At 36.6% G+C, this 17268-nt stretch overlaps 1 protein-coding gene across 3 annotated transcripts in view; it reads right to left on the bottom strand.

The window, feature by feature from the left end:
• The window catches only part of LOC126092043 (coiled-coil domain-containing protein 186-like), a 211611-nt gene that overhangs the window by 54934 nt on the left and 139409 nt on the right, over positions 1 to 17268 (bottom strand). For 2 of the 3 annotated variants that reach the window (XM_049907448.1, XM_049907450.1), the window contains 2 exons: positions 3686 to 3721; positions 2093 to 2242 (listed from right to left, as the gene is read on the bottom strand). In XM_049907448.1, the coding sequence (XP_049763405.1) occupies positions 2093 to 2242; positions 3686 to 3721 (186 nt within the window). The remainder of the gene's footprint in view (positions 1 to 2092; positions 2243 to 3685; positions 3722 to 17268) is intronic. The other variant, XM_049907449.1, reaches the window with a different exon arrangement.

Below are 17268 nucleotides of genomic sequence, written 5' to 3'. Positions count from 1 at the left end.
TCAGTTAAACTGTGATAAGTTTTTGCTTTGATTCCACATTATCATGAATTATTCTCACAGTTGATTCACTGAAAGTCAACAACATGCTCGTCTTTTTCATAGTGATCCAAAATTTCCCTTTCTTTCAGATGAATTTGACCTTCGTACATGCTTCTTTCCCTTGAGAGGCACACTTTCTTTCCCTTTACCTGACATTTTAAATACAGATCATGTCAAGTGCAACTTCACAGTGCTACTGACTTGACGATTCACGTCTCAACAAACACGACGGAAGATGAGTGTTGAGATTAATTAATGCATTAATACTGCCCGGTATTGTAAACAGATAACAGCATTCAAATCAAAATTAAAATCCCTTACAAATCCTCATATAATGTGGTCTACCTATATATGTAAGTATACCCACCACCTAGTTACATGCGCTGAAGTATTAAATCTCAATGTCAGCTGTCTCTACCTGTTTGCTCATTCACTTATGATGCTCTATCACCCCCCCCCCCCCTACCCCCCCCCCCCAACACACACATGCGCACACACACACACACACACACCATTTATTTGACACATTACAATAATGTGAGCTACTTTTCAATTCTAACTCAGTTGAGTCTTGTATACGGAGAACATATATAATCCAAAATATATGCTACATGTCATTACATTACGTGATTAAAGTGGTGAGATGTGCTGGAAAAATATCATGTGGTTCCTATAATTCCAGCAGGCAGATGACCTATGAATCATAGAGGTGCTGAATATGCTCTTCACATAGCCTATTTTCACAGTTGTGAGGTACTGGTTGCCTTGAATCAATGCCTTCAAACCACACAATATCATCGTTGTTCTTGAACTACACATTTCAAGATAACAACTGCTAATTTTTAATGTGTTGACAGAAAACGGACAACTGTTAATGTAGTTTCGTCGTACTGCACCAGAAGGTGCAAGCTTGTTCTCTCGAAACACTTAGTTCAACATGAATAATAATATTGCATGGCTGAATGCAGTATTTCAATATACACTGAATGTTGTAAACCACATCTTTCAGTAAGGTACATTGTCATCAAGCCAAAAGTTGGTTTGGTACCATAACACTTCACTAGGCACAGTCCTGTGAAGGCACCATGCCTTGGTCTTCCTCCGACCTTTGAGCTGACTTTACCAGTCATGGGTAGACTATGGTTTAGTTTGGATACTGGATGACAATGCAACTTGGAATTTTTTCAGATTAATATATCACTGTCAGAGGCAAATGACTTGATAAGCAGCATTTACCTATGAAGCAATCGATATTTCATTGTGTACATTAATTACCTGCAAATGTTTTTACTTCCAGTTTTATACCATTTGAAAAAAAATGGTAATTTATCTATGACCAATATATTTTTGAGAAAAAGTTGTTCAAGTACTTAGGCTGCTAGATGCAAATGCACTGGAGCCTGAAATAATTTTAAGTGTAAACATATAGTAGTTTCTTAACTCAAGGTTTACAGATTATAATTAACACTGCTAACAAATGCAAATAGGGAATAATGCACAATGAAGACACAACATAGATCACAGTCATAAGTTCAATTATAAGTCAAGATAAGAAAACAGTAGGCTTCCATTAACTGACAGGAGATTTGGAAACTTTTGCTCGTCAACAACAGGAACTACTTAAATATCACTTCAGTCACATTTATTGGAGTACTCTTGAAGATGAGACACACAGGTGTACTACAACTAAACATAGAATTATATTTTCACTCAAAAGAAGTTTAAGAGTGGAGTCACTAACTATTTTTTATTTTACTCTACATCTACATCTACATCATTGCTCTACAATTTATAATTAAGTGCCTGGCAGAGGGTTCATCAAACCATTTTTAAGCCACTTCTTTACTGTTCCACTCGTTCAAAGTTATAATGTTGCAAGTTTCTGGTTAAAAAAATAATAATAAAAAAGAATAACAATAAAAAACAATATTTAAAAAATGACATAAAAGAACACAGTCACCAGTAAAACAACAGAGTACTGCACAAAAACATAACAATACTACTATTTTAATAAATTTTCCACATTACTGCCAATAAACAAGCACAGACTAACCTTCAGAGTGATATTTTTTAGAAGTGTGTCCTCTAACACTGCCTGCAGTTTTCGATTGATTTCCAATGACAGCTCAAGTGTCATGTGACTGTCAGCTGACTTTGAACTATACAATGAGGCCATGATACCACCATGCTTAGCGATCTCCATCTGCAAAACAGAAAGTGCTGATGTAATTTCTGCAATCATAATAACGAATGTCACTGAGATGGTACAAAAATTCTCATTTACATTCTGATGTACTTTTTTCTTACTCAGACTAAAAATTTAGAAAGAAAGAGATTATAGTGCAACTTTAAGTGATAGATATTTATGCAGGTAGCAAGACGTAATAAAATAAACTGCATTGTCATGGTATGATAACCGATTCTAACTTGAGGGAGGCACTAAAATGCCACAGTTAGAATACCTTATCAAAGGATTAGTCTGATATTTTTCTCAATTAAAAGGTGTACATATTTTTATGTGTATCTGCTATTTTCCCAAATGAAACAGTTATGTTTTTAGTTTGACAGGAAAATGACAGTTCTAGCTACATGTATGGATTTTAGGATAACACCTAAAACAATTGATGAATCAAAAAATGAGGAACAACCTGCATTGCAAGTGAACATTTTTAACATTCACTGAAAATTATTTCTAAAACACTGCAGCTGCCACTTTTCGAAGGAAATTAAAATCCTTAGTGGTATAGTCGCACACTTCCACGTCCTCCACTGAAAACTCTCTACACTGTGTAATCTAGAAACAGTTAAGATATCTCTACATCTATTCACTGTGCAGTGTAAGCATGTAAATGCCAGCACTGCAGCACTTCATATAAATGAAAGTACCAACGTGCTTCAGAACTGTTTGTACAGTTTCATAGATAAGTTAAACTACGCTCATGTCATTTAATATTTTTCTGTTAACATTTCACACTCAAGTAATTCCAATCAATTCCAAAAATTGAAACAACTCACAAGAAAATTTTGACAATGAAATTTTCAAGAGCCTTCTACAAATAACTACAAGATTTCATGACACACTTGGAGGCACAAACAAGCTACAAAAAGTTCAGATACAGATAGGGAACAGCAATAAATTAAAAAGACAGTACAGTATTGTGGAAGAACACAAAATACCAAAGGTGGAATGGCCTGAAAGAATACAAGAAGAATAATTGAATACATAAACAAAAAGCTTTAAAATCAAACACCAGATGGTTAAAAATGCAACATTAATATAACCATAATTCAATTAAAAAGTAGTAGAAATTCAACAAACATGTACAGAATTTTTGTGACTGCAGTTATAAGGTGGATGCTACTCCTTTATATCACACAAAACATGATAAATTATTGTTTGGTAAATCCTGGCCAGCAATTCCATTTCATAATGTATTTTCTTGATTGAATTGTCCTTTGATACAAAATACCCACGGTTGCCATCTTTAATCTACATGAGTTCATAGCAATGGTTACTTTCTGTAATAAATTATCACCACTCTTTTAAAATTTTTCTTTATTGTGTACTGTATATTAGATAACAGCTGAAGCTTCAATTGACTAAAATACCAGAAAAAAGTTAAAAAATGACTTGAAACTAATTTACCTTCCTCCTCCTACTGTCCAGTCCAACTAATGTAGGCTACAAAACAGTAATTAATATTAATAATCTCTTAAAAGAAACAGCATCAGTTTATGCAACTTATTACAGTGGAACATTGCTTAACGAGCACTTCCCATAATGCACAGTTCACATAATGAGCAAAAAAGTAAAATAAAATTAAAAAAAGGCTCGCTTAACGAGTGATGTTTCGCATAACAAGTGACGATTTAGTGTGGCATCACCAGCTCTTCGCGCACGGTGGGGGTACGTACAACAAGATGAACACCTTTCATTGTCTGCAGTAGCAGACAATGCCTTTAGTACATACTGCAGTCTCGGTTTAATGCTCTTTCAACTACCATCTTAATACAGCTTGAGGTCACACATTTTTCTAAACTTGTGTTCACAAAGTGTTTTTTGGGTGCAAATTTTAATAATCTTCATAGAAATGTCCCTGAATATAAAGCCGCAAGAAGACGACCAAGGACAAGATTAAGGAGACAAGGAGACAGATGCTTCAGTGGGAGTGACAAGAGTCTCTGAACAATGGTTTTCTATTCTGGATGATGTCAAAAGGTTGCTCCTCATATGTATAAATGAAAAGCAATTGCAAGGTGACACTATTAACTAGAACATCATTTGTAAGAAGGTGAGAATGATTTTCACCAACCTTGTTAAGAAGATGCCAGCATCATCAGTGGCCAAAGAAGTGTTTAAAGGAAGCTGTGGGTAGTTCAAGAAGTTTAAGCAAAGACCCGGTATCCAGTGTTGTGAGGCACGGTGAAGCTGCCACCTCTGATACAAAGACTTCAGAGAACTTCACCAGCAGCTTCAAGATGCTCAAAGATTCTGAGGATTATCTGCCGCAACAAGTTTTTATTTGTGACAAGACGGGTCTTATTCTGGAAAAAGATGCTGAAGTATACCTTTATAACAGCAGAGGAGAATGCACTGCCTGGTCACAATCCAATTAAAGACCGTCTCACACCGCTATATTGTGCCAATGCAAGCAGGGGTTTGAAAATTAAACTGCTGCTTGATTACCATCCAGAAACTCCTCGAGCCTTCAAGAAGTGTGAAGTCCAGTATAGCAGATGAAATGTGATGCAGAGATCCAATCAAACAACAAGACTGGGGTGACATGTGATTTTCTTTGTGATTGGATCAATAAAGTGTTTGGTCCTTTGGTGAAAAAATATTTGCATGAGATGAATCTGCCACTACACGTCTAGGACAATGCTGCCGCCCATTCTTCAGGTCTACATGACCGCCTCATTGAAGAATTTCAATTCACCAAGATCCAATTGTTGCTTCCCAACACCATTTCATTATTCCAGCCTATGGACCAGCAGATTATTTCTAATATGAAGAAGCTCTATATGAAAGTACTCTCCGAGCATTGCTTTGAGTTGACCGAAGCTACCAGTCCCACTCTCAAAGAGTTTTGGAAATATCACGTCAAAATCACTGCCTGTATCATGATCATCAAAAAGGGGTGGGAAGGGGTTACCAAGAAAACTCTCATTTCTGCTTGGAAGAATCTTTGGCCGGAGGAGGAGGAGGAGGAGGAGGAGGAGGAGGAGGAGGAGGAGGAGGAGGCAGTAACAGCAATGCAGCAATCTTGCGGCACAATAAGAGAAATGCTAAAAGCATCGTATATTGAAAATCATCACCCCAATAAAGCAGTGCCTATGCATGCTACAAATTTATTTGATGATAATGCTGTGTAGTATTTTCACCAAGTGTTGAAGTGTTGGCAGAAACAAATGACTATAGTATATAATACTGTATGTATAATTTTCTTTGAATAACTAGCATGAATAAGATAAAACTTTTAGTACTGTCTCTGCATGGAAAACATTATTGTATTTTACATTAATTTTCATGGGACAAATTGTTTTGCTTAACGAGTGTTTCACGCTACTAGTAAGATTCTGGTACCACTTATGCTCGCTATTTAAGGTTCCACTGTATTATAAGTTTAAACACACACATGTAAAAAATAACCAATTAGTAGGAATTTAGTAACAATATTAATTGTAGTTATTTTGTTGTTAAGTATAATAACTACTTAGACACACATTATGCCATCTCACAATTAATCATTTCTCTCCCAAGTAAATATACTACAGAGTTTTGCTATTCCTCAATGCCTGCACTAGACATCATGAGAGTTTCTTGATTTTATAAGATCAAAAAATTTCAGTAGGTACAAATGTTATTAATGAAAAAACATACTATCACTTGGTTGTAAGAACTACAGTGAACTTGAATGGGGAGAGAAAAATAGGTAAAGTGGAGTTCAGCCTAATCATTGGAGCCCGTCAATCTGTAAATCATCGGAGACTGAAAATGACACAACAGATGCTTCAGAAATATGGTCACAAATAGGTCAGTCACATTGAAAATAACCAGGAAAATGGGCACACTTTTATCCTCAGCAAAATATTCCTATACTTGTCAGCATCATTTGTGTGTATCCATTAGAGATAAAATAAATGCTCAAACATGGGGACTAGACACTTTACATTTAAGCTGACAGCACTATTGCTAAAAAAGAAAGAACATGTGTGAAAAGTTCCTTTTTCAAATATGCTGTCTAAAAATATTGAAGGTGAGCAAATTTCAATTTTGGGTGTAAATCAAAAAACATGAACAAAAATGGAATAACCCTCATTCAAGCAAAAAGAAAAAAGGCATTCTGTGAAAACAAGGAAAATAGTTTTATCAGTATTTTAAGAGTGAGTGTTAACAAGATTTTTTTTTTGTGTGTGTTTGATTTTTGTAAGAGTGAGCCAATACTTGAACCGATAATTTTTTGTGTGCATTTAAACTGATTTCACTTTGGAAAATTTTGCTTAGAGCCAACATTGAACTGAAATTCCAAGTAGATCTTTGAAATATGTTAATGTCACTTATTTCCAAATACTATTTTCAATTTAGAAGAACTTCTTTCTCTGGTGTATGTATTAGTATATGTTTAGTATAATTTTATAAATTTTCTTCAATTTACAAGCAATTAAATTTGTGTACAACACTTCTGCGCAGCTCAACAGTGGCAGACATCTCTCATATAACACATCTAAATAATAAGATTCCTGTTTCGACTTTTAAAATAAGAAAACGTACAGAATATCAATATTTTTCCTCTGCTGCGTATCAGCATCAATCTCCAAAAAGTCATAATCCATTAGCATAAAACATGTTGCATTATCCTACAATACACTGACATCAGCAAAATAGACCTATAGTTATGTGCATCTGTTCAAAGACCTTTATCGAATATGGGAAAGACTTGATCCCCTTTTCAATTGCTTAGAACACTTATTTCCTCCTGTGAATTATAAAAAACTGATGCTATGAATGGTATCAAACAAAATTTGTGACCAGATTGAGGATTTCTTGGTTGGCAGTATGATATCTTGGATGGAGATGTAGAAGTAATTTTACATGTGCTCCTGGGAAGTGTGTCAGGACACTTGCTGTTCTCGATGTATATTAATAACATAGCACACAATATTAACAGTAAACTCGGACTTTTTGCACATGATGCAGTTTTCTATAATGAAGTACTGTCTGAAAAGAAATTGCACAAATATTCATGCAGATCTTGGTAAAATATCAAAGCGATGCAATGATAGGCTATTGCTTTAAATGTTCAGAAAATTAAAACTGCCCACTTTACAAAATTAAAAATGCACAATATCCTATGCCTACAGTATTGATGTGTCACAAATTGTATCAGTCACTCAACTTTTACACACAGCTGGGTGTAAAATTTTCTAGAGTCATGAAATGGAACAATCACGCTTAATTGTGGGTACAGTAGGTGGCAGACTTTGGTTCATTGGTGCGATACTGGGAAAATGCAACAGATCTACAAAGGAGACTGCTTACAAAACAACAGTGTAATCCATCCTCCAATACTGCTCACGTTTATGGGGCCCATACGAGTAGGACTAATAAACGATATTCAACAATCACAAAGAACGACAGCACAAATGTTCTAAGATTTGTTTGACCCTTAGGAGAGTATAATGGGGATGCTGAAGAACCTGAACAGGTACACACTTGAAGATAGATCCTGCAAATGTATATTTACATAGTTTCAAAAGCAAGCATTAAGTGAGGGATCTTGGGATATAATGCAACCCCATATGCATCACTCCTAAAGGGACTGGACAAACAAAATTAGACTATCCCTGCTGGCCCAAAAGCATTTAAGTAATTATTTTTCCTGTGCTCTATACGTGAATGGAAGAGGAACAAACCTTAACGCACGCTACAATGGGACGAGCCTTCTGCCATGCATTTCACAGTGGTTTTGGAGTATGTATGTATGTAGATGTAGATGTAGATTTGGATACATATACGAGGGCTATCCAGAGAGTAGATTACATTTTCATCTGCAGCAACAATGGGTGGGGCTAGGGTGGCCATATTTTTCTCGAAGTGTTTGTCTGTTCAGTTAGCATCCTTCCATGCCTGGGTGAGGTTCGTGTCATTTTCCATTATTTCGCAATAAAAGTTTTACATGTGATTCACAATGACTGGGCTGCCGTTTGGTTTTCCATAATTTTCACAATGCCTGTTGCATCAAATTGTTGCACAGAAGCTAGGCTAACACACATTTTGTGCAAGACTGGTACGAAAACTCTTGACAGAAAACCACAATAACTAGCATATTGGTGTATCATCGACATTTTTGGATTCTTACGAAAAAGATGGTGACTCATCACATGATCAAATCATAACTGGAGACAAGACTAAAGTGAAACATTTGAACTGTAAGACCAAATTGCTGTCTATTGAGTAGGGGCACACATATCCACTCAAAAACCAAGAAAATGCTTGCAGATGTTCTCTGCAAGGAAGATTAGGACAACAGTTTTTTGGCAGAGGAAAGGTGTGCTTCTTATCCATTTTCTTGAGTACGGCACAACAATCAACTCTGTGGGTACAGTCAAACTTTCGAAAATTTAGGAAGAGGTATTCAGAATAAGAGTAGAGTAAAGTTGAGCTCAAAAGTTTTGTTCTCGCAAAACAATTTTCAGCTACACAAGGCAAACTGTATCGAGGAGTATTTGATGCTTTCAAGTGGGAGGTGTTTCCTCACCCATTTTACAGTCCAGATCTTGCACCCAGTGACTACCATCTGTTTCCTACAATGAAGACCTGGCTCACAAAGCAGCGCTTTGAAGACAACATGGAACTGCAAGAGGGCATGACTGACAAGTTGCGGTCTCAGGCAACAGAATTTTATGCCAATGGAATTGGAAAGTTTCTTTGTCACTATGATTAGTGCCTAAATTCATGCTATGTTGAAAAGTAGTATTTAAGTGTCACTTTCAAATGAATAAAACATTTTTTTCCTATCCTTTTACAATATTATGAAAAGGACAGACTGCTACTCACCGTAAAGATGACATACTAAGTTGCAGACAGGCACAATGCATTGGCCATAGGTAACGGCCCTGTATATATGAGACGTGCCTGCTTGTGTGGATGTGTATGTGTTTTCTTTACTGGAGAAGGATTTGGCCAAAAACTCAGTGTGTAACAGTCTTTTTTGTGCCTGTCTGCAGCTCAATGTGTCACCTTTATGGTGAGTAGCAATCTAGCATTTATTGTTTGATTTTTCCTACACTTAAATGTAATCTAAATTCTAGTTAGCCCTCACACATTATTCTACAAGTATGCCTTCAGGTACAGACAGATTTCCTCAGTTGAGAGCCATTTTAGCTGATTTAATATTATGGAATCACTTAAATCAATAGTTTTGACATTTCTGCAACAAATAAAAAGAGCAGACGTGAAATGATCTTTCGCTCTGAAACAATTTGGAAAACTGAATTCAGTGCTTAGACCACTGTGTCATCCTTGACTTCAAGATGGATTATCTGTTTAGAGACTTTGTGTAATACCCAAACTACTTAGGCCCTTTTGTCAAATGAGGAAAAAAAATGACTGACTTATTTAAGGGGAGTTGGAACACCCTATTCTGACAATGTTAAATTTAGTGACTTGGCTTCCCTGTATATCAGAAACCACTGTATCTTCTGAGTCTACTGAAATACAATAATTGCATTTCAGCCACTGCTTTTGTAAATACAATTTTTTAGTTACACAGTTAAAATTTTGGGTACTTTTTTGTATGTTATCCTAAATAATTTTAATTATACATAACATTATGTTCTTCTTTTAGTTCAGTAGACTCAGGATATCTATGTTATTACTCCCTGAAAATTTGAATACTCTACTTGAAGTGGTTTCTGAGATTTAGGGGAAAATGCAACAAATAATGTAAATTTTCAGGAACAGCTTCTCAAGTTTCAAAAGACTGTAACGCATTTAATATATGCTTATTTTTTTTTATTTTCAGTCACTCAGAAGCACCCTGCACCACACTGTGTATCATCCACTTCATATTTTTCCAAGTTTTTTCTTCTTTTCTTCTTTCTGGACTCCTTAGTGGCCAACTGTGCTGCAAATTCTGCTTTATCAATGCAAACCTTGTCCATCTATTCCAAGTTCTCTGATGCAGTTTGCTCCAGGATTAATTCCCATATGCTGTAGCACTTTCACTCTACCAATGTTGCCATCATTAAAAGCAATAACAGCATCACTGACTACCCACTTTAGAGTCTTAATTCCAACAAAAACACTTTTTGGTAAGAGAGTCCATATAAGATTACTGAACGACTCATTGGGATTTTGAGTCTGACCACGCAGAAACTTCTTCAGTAATTCAGGATTTGTCAGGTCTCTGTAAACGGTTTTATGATATCCATGACTGCTGCTGGGATGGAATACTTATGGCTGTATGGACTGTTTGAGTACTTGGCATTTCAGTAATTGCACCATGAATCAGGTCCAGGAGGGCAAAGGTGGTGTACTGGTTTTTCATCAGTTGACAGTCTTTGGAAGGAGGCAGCCCATACTGCCTGCATAATTTTCAACAAATCCTTAGTATTATTTCTAATAGCCATCCTTTAATACTGCTGCATTTCATCAATCATTTTGTCTGTCAGCCTGCCTCTTATGTTTTGACCATCAGAAAGTTTCTTGTCTCTCAAACTTGGTTTCATCTTCCTCAACCTGGTGCCCATCCTCTTCTGGACATGACCAACACATCCAGTTTTATGATAATCTTCTCACCATAAGGCTGGGTGGCTACTACACTGTTATATGCTTTTGAGTCTCCATTACCTAATAACTTAGTGTAACACACTCCCCTTTCATTCAAAGATCGACTATAAATTTCAATAGCTGCAGAGACCTCCATATCACCACTTGTTCCTTCATGATTTCTGACAGAGATATGCCTTTCTTAATTCCCTGATTTACACTCATAACAATGTTTGGTTAAAATCTGGAAATCTATTACCTTTCCAGTACCCACACTGGTCACCATAGCAGGAGAATTCTTAGAACTGTACCCACGCTTCTGCCAAGTGCCATCAAAAGCTACTGGTATGTCAGTCATATGATAATTTATTTCAACAGCTTTGTTTGCAGCACACTTCATTGACTCACATGCAACAGATTCCACAGCAGCTCCAATAAATCCTGTATACTTGACAATTTTACAAGATGGGTGTGGCATACTCATCATGGCACACATCTTTTTCCTGCAGTGTGTCCTTCGCCAATAGCTGTCAATCCATAAAACCACCTAACATTTACTTCAAAATAATTATCTTTGCACTTATCAGAATTAAGAAGGAAAGAGTATATTCACAACTGACACAATTAATGATGAGTTTCCTGACTAGTCCAGTTGATACCTCACTGTCTTCATGTAAGCTAACTGGCCCTCCACATATTTTACAACACACACATTCACCTAACACCATTGTTAGGATGTGTAAATCTATCAGAATGTAGCCTAACCTACTATTTACATCACTTTTGTTTTGAGAAAACTGTATCACAACGTTTTATTTTAATCTTCGAAGCACTAATGGTGTTTCTCTAGATAATGATGAGTTTGCCTGTATTTCATTGTCTGTAACTTCACATGCCGTATGTTGAACACAATGTTTCCCGTTATTTGAAGATCTATTACCATGAAACCCATGTTTCTTAAAAACACTTCATTTTGGTGCCATACTTTACTTTTTGAGAGATTTACTAATATATTCTAAGTTTTCCTCAGAAAAATGTTAGCACTTAGACATACAACACGTGTTTATACTATGAAAAGATACTCTGCTGTTTTTGACAGTGCTACCAGTACAAACACATAATTTAACATTTATAACACAGCAATCCACAGCCTTCTATACAAAAAATTACTGATTTTATTAGACCTTGAAGTAACGCACGTAAAAATTTTAACATTTTCAACCGGTGTAGATTATATTAACAAAAATAAAATAAAATACTTTCCACCCATGTGAGTTTATAAGCTATATATAATTTTATTCAGAAAATTGCAAATTTTATAATGAGACAAAAATTTTTTCCATTCTCAACTCCCCTTAATGCTTCTTATATTGCCCTCCTTATACTCACTTCGCCTTAATTCACCTTTGACAACAAGCATTTGGTTTCATTTAAAACTGTGATGAAGCTCTCTTGCTTCGCATACACCTAATCCCAGCTATAGTGCACAATAGTTTTCACAATAGTCTTTAACTGTCTCCACTGATACTTCATACTTTCAGTCCCAGAGATGAATGTTTATTGCTTAGGTAATCTGTAATTCATTTGTTGTCTCACACAATGAATGCAAATATTTTCCTACCTTTGTTTACATTTCTTTTCATATTTGTTGTCACTGATGCAAGAAGAGACTTAGGAACACTGATTCCCTCCTCTATGTTGGCTCAGTGAAAAGGTTCGGATCTGTTAGTACCCAGGAGATTTAAGACATTACTCTCATGAGTTGGTTCTCTAATTGCTCATGGTAATTTTTGTACAAGACATTTGATATAACAATACAGCAGAGAAGGTGAGTTGCAGATAGGCCTTAGTTAAAAATAGATGACACACATGCCCCCCCCCCCCTCCCACACACACAACTGCAGTCTCTCGCAACTGAAGCCACATTCAGTTGTCATCTATTTTTGATGAAGGCTTTGTTGGCTGAAAGCTTATCTGTGACAGTGTTTTTGTTGTGCCTATCTGTGGCTGGGCACCTCTGCTGTGTGGTGACTAGCAACTTTCCTTTTCATAAAATTTGTCACATCACATCCTGGATTTTCCATTGTTTGACATTTGGTATAACATCAAGGACATCCTCTCCCTATCAATTGTTCCTGTCACGCAAGTTTCCCTATCTATAGCTTGTAGGTTTAAATCTCCCTTCATTATGACAGTACGATCAGGAAACCTATATGCATCATTTTCCATTTTTTCCCTGAAACATTCTGAGCCATGTGGGATGGTTACTTTCATCCAAACTATTTTGCATTTACAATTTGTAATACCCTCCAGTGGCATCGTCCTAAGAGAAAGGTAGTGAGGTATGGTTACCATTGATCACAATATCAGAGGTATCGAAGAAGGATGGACTGGTTTTAGAGTGTCACACTTATGAAACTGAGGCCACGCAAAACACGAAATGTTTGTTGATTGAATGGGTGTGGCCAGAGTTTTAGAGAATCATCATTAGATGTGTATGTTAAGTCAGTCTCAAGCAAGAAGGTGTCTGCTCAACAGAACGCACTTAATGTCCTACTATTTAGCAAGAATGAGGCAGTGACTACGGTCCAGCACGAGTTTTGTCAGTGTTTTGGAATTGATCCATCTCTGTCAAAAAACAATCACTCTGAGCACTGCAAATTTGGAAAGCCTGTTTAAGCCAAGGTATGAGCTGATGACACAATTCTGATGAAATGGTGGAAACAATTCGGTAAATGTTTGAGCCGAGTCCACAAATGTCTATTTACCTCACAAGCAAAGACACTTGCAAATCCTCATATGAATGTCCAGCAAGTGTTAAGGCTATGTTTGATGAATAAAACATACAGACTGTAATTAGTGCAAGCTTTGCTTTTTGCCGACTTCAGAAATGCTCTGCTAGAAGACATGATGAAGCAGTATTTCAAGCTAGCAGACAAGTAAACCGACAGAACGTGCACATTTGGGGACTTCAGAACCTTCAAGTAATTATTGAGTGTGAAAGAGACTCTGCTAAAGAGAATGTTTGTTGTGCCATTACTAATGAAAATGTTTATGGCCCCTTCTTATTTTTAAGGAAAACATACTGTTATATATTTCTGACACAGTGCCAGAATGGGGTTGATCAGCAGTGGAAAAGAGGGGGACTTCCCAAAGCCAAGAATGCTAGTAAAGCATTTATTTCGATACATTGTTTTGGTAAGACTATGTAAACCCCTTTGGCTCTGCAATGGATAGAACCAGGTTCAGAGGGTAATACATTTAAAGGCCAGGCATAACAATGTACTAAATTAATTTTCCACACACTTGGAAAAATAACATATCTTATGCTCTACAGATTCACATAATCTCCATCTGTGCTATGTGCTGTGTCACAACATGAATATGCATGTGAAGATCATGAAAACAACTTATATTGGTATATCAGATTTAAAACAAACAATATCTTGAAACATAACAATAGGGCATCGAATACAAGTGCTCATGCTCACACAACAGCTGATTACAGACTGAGATGCAAAGAAAGCACAACTATTCATAAGCTCACTTGGTGCCAATGTAGTATGTGCTTTGCATGCTTGCACGTCATGGCCAGGAATAACATATGAACAGGATATATTAAACATAAATGGATATGCATTAAACAGGCTTTTGCAATCAGCATGTTTCACAGATACTGCATCTATTTTATGGCATCCTCAGATTTCAAGGGAAATACCTCTGCATCTAAAATACTTAACAGATGATCATACCACAATGAGACATACATTAAGACATAAGTAATTAGGTCTTTTATTTTTATTCATCGTAATTGTACCTAGACACTGGGCTTTATTGTTGAACCTACTGAAAACTGTAAATGTTATTTGTTATTTCACACAATTTGTTGTGTAATTATGTATTATATTGCATGATTCAATCAATATAATGATAGGATATGTAAGTACACAGTTTAAGTAGTGTTGTTTGAATTATTAATGTCTCCTTACTATGGCATTCACCTAGACATCGGGAAACAATATCATGGTGCACTAACACACTTTTCATACAGCATCATGTTCATTGTATCAGGAATAAGATACATCACCTCTGAGAGCAGTAAATTGCCTGATTATTCTTATGGATACTATTGTACTATGCTACAAACTTTTATGTTTCCTTATAATAAGTGATGAGATTAATTTATGTACTGAATACCATAGTACTTTGTTACACTACTCAGGATCCTTCTTTACTGATTCATGTATGAACATGTAATGTTTCTTTTATACATTTTGTAAACTATATGGAAGTTGTAAATATCTGCTTCGAAAACAATGACTTTTATGCATACTATGACTTAATAGGTGGTTCAATTACTTCTTGTCATGTACTGAAACATTGTTCATTTAATTCATATTGTTTGTACAACAATATGCATGAACTCAACATCTATTTATTACCACATTTTCTCCAATAGCGGCAGCAGTGCATACATATTAGATTACCATTGACATTTGTTTGTGATCAATATCTACATTCTGTTAAATGGTACACCTAGACACCAAGAAACAGCTTTACACGTAACGAAATTATTGCACACACTCTTTACTGAAATGGTCTTATTCACACACTACGAACTTACACTTTCTCTATGATGTAAATTAAAATGTTTAACACCCCCATTCAATGTCTAGCTGTAATGTGACTTCACATAAACATTAAGTAAAACATTATGATGTATCCAGACATCATGCTCTACTGATATTCAAGTAACATGTAAAATGCCATAATAAGTATATATACTGCCATTCCTTGGTATGGATTCTGAATACTCAGTAGACTTAATTTCTGAGTTTGTTGTTCCAAACACAAATTTGACAATTTGGAGCCTATTTTCTTAATGTACATTATAGAATACGAAGAATGTTTAGCTTGATTACTTACTGGATTATGTCACAAACTGATTACATAAACTTATTTTACATGTTAATAGAACGGAGTCTTTTACGAAATTCCTCATTGCTTTTTTTAAAAAATTGTTGTTTTAAGTTCACTATGGTTTCTGATTTGGATATGCTTTGTATACAGGTGTGAATAATGGTTCGTTGAAAGCTCTTTTTTCATTTAGCATCATTTAGCACATCAATAGTTGCTTGGTGTTGTAGAGTCATGCCTTGGTTTACACCAAACAATTCCAAATTCTACCACCAGAGTGCCACCTGGTGCACTTATGGAGCAGTAGTTGTGTTTACTCTGCATCTCAATCAGCAGTCAGCTGTTGTGTGAGCATTAACACTTGTATTCGGCACACTATCCTATGTTTGTACATATTGTTTACTTTAAATCTGACATGCAGATATCCAGTGATATCCATGATCTGCACATGCATATTCGCGATGTGAGACAATACATAGCACAGATGCAAGAGATTATATGGATTTGTAGAGCATAGTGGAAACTCGACGTAGGAGTATCAATAATATAGGAAAAGGTAGATTGCTACTTACCATAAAGAAAACACATTAAGTTGCAGACAGGTACAATTAAAATACACTTAGATAACGCTTTCAGTCACAGCCTTCATAAACAAAAGAGAAACAGAGTAACACACACCATTCATATACACAACAAGCACACCTCACACACACAACTGCCAACTCAGGCAGCTTAGGCCTGAACGCAACTATCATATGGGATGGCAGCAGCAATCTAGAGGGGGCACAGAATGAGAAGGCATGTAGTGTATGGGTGGGGGAACAGAGGAACACTGTGTGGCAGAATGTGCAGGGACTAGAATGCCAACAGGCATAGCATCAGGAGGTTGTGGGGCAAAAAGGTGAGGAAAAAGGAGCGAAAGGAGAGGAGCCGGGAAAGAAGGGCAAGTGTATTGACAGGGGATGGCAAACAATGAGGCTTTGAGACAAGAATGGGGATATGACAGGATCGAGGGGATGGAAACTGTTGGGTGGCAGGTGTACGGACAGTACGTTATCATAGGTTGAGGCCGAGATAATTGTGGGAGCGGAGAATTTATTGTAAGGATAGCTCTCATTTGCGCAGTTCAGAAAAGCTGGTGGTGGAGGGGAGCATCCACATGGCTCAGATAGTGAAACAACCACTGAAATCAAGCATTTTATGCTCAGCTGCATGTTGTGTCACAGGGTGGTCTACTTTGCTCTTGGCCACAGTTTGGCAAAGTCCATTCGTCCTGATGGACAGCTGACTGGTAGTCATGCCAATATAAAAAGCTGTATAATGGTTGCAGCAGAGCTGCTAAATGACATGGCTGCTTTCGCAGGTGGCCCGGCACCTGACGGGACAGGATAAACCTGTGACACGACTGGAATACGAAGTGCTGGATGGGTAGATTGGGCAGGTCTTGCACCAGTCTCTTCCACTAGGATACAATCCTTGTGGCAAGATGTTGGGATTAGGCATGGCCCAGGGATGGACTACAATGTTGTGAAGGTCATGTG

This window comes from Schistocerca cancellata, chromosome 7, assembly GCF_023864275.1.
Source record: "Schistocerca cancellata isolate TAMUIC-IGC-003103 chromosome 7, iqSchCanc2.1, whole genome shotgun sequence".
Lineage (NCBI taxonomy): Eukaryota > Metazoa > Arthropoda > Insecta > Orthoptera > Acrididae > Schistocerca > Schistocerca cancellata.
The sequence above is the reverse complement of the archived record's forward strand: the minus strand, read 5'-3'. Positions and strand labels throughout refer to the sequence as shown.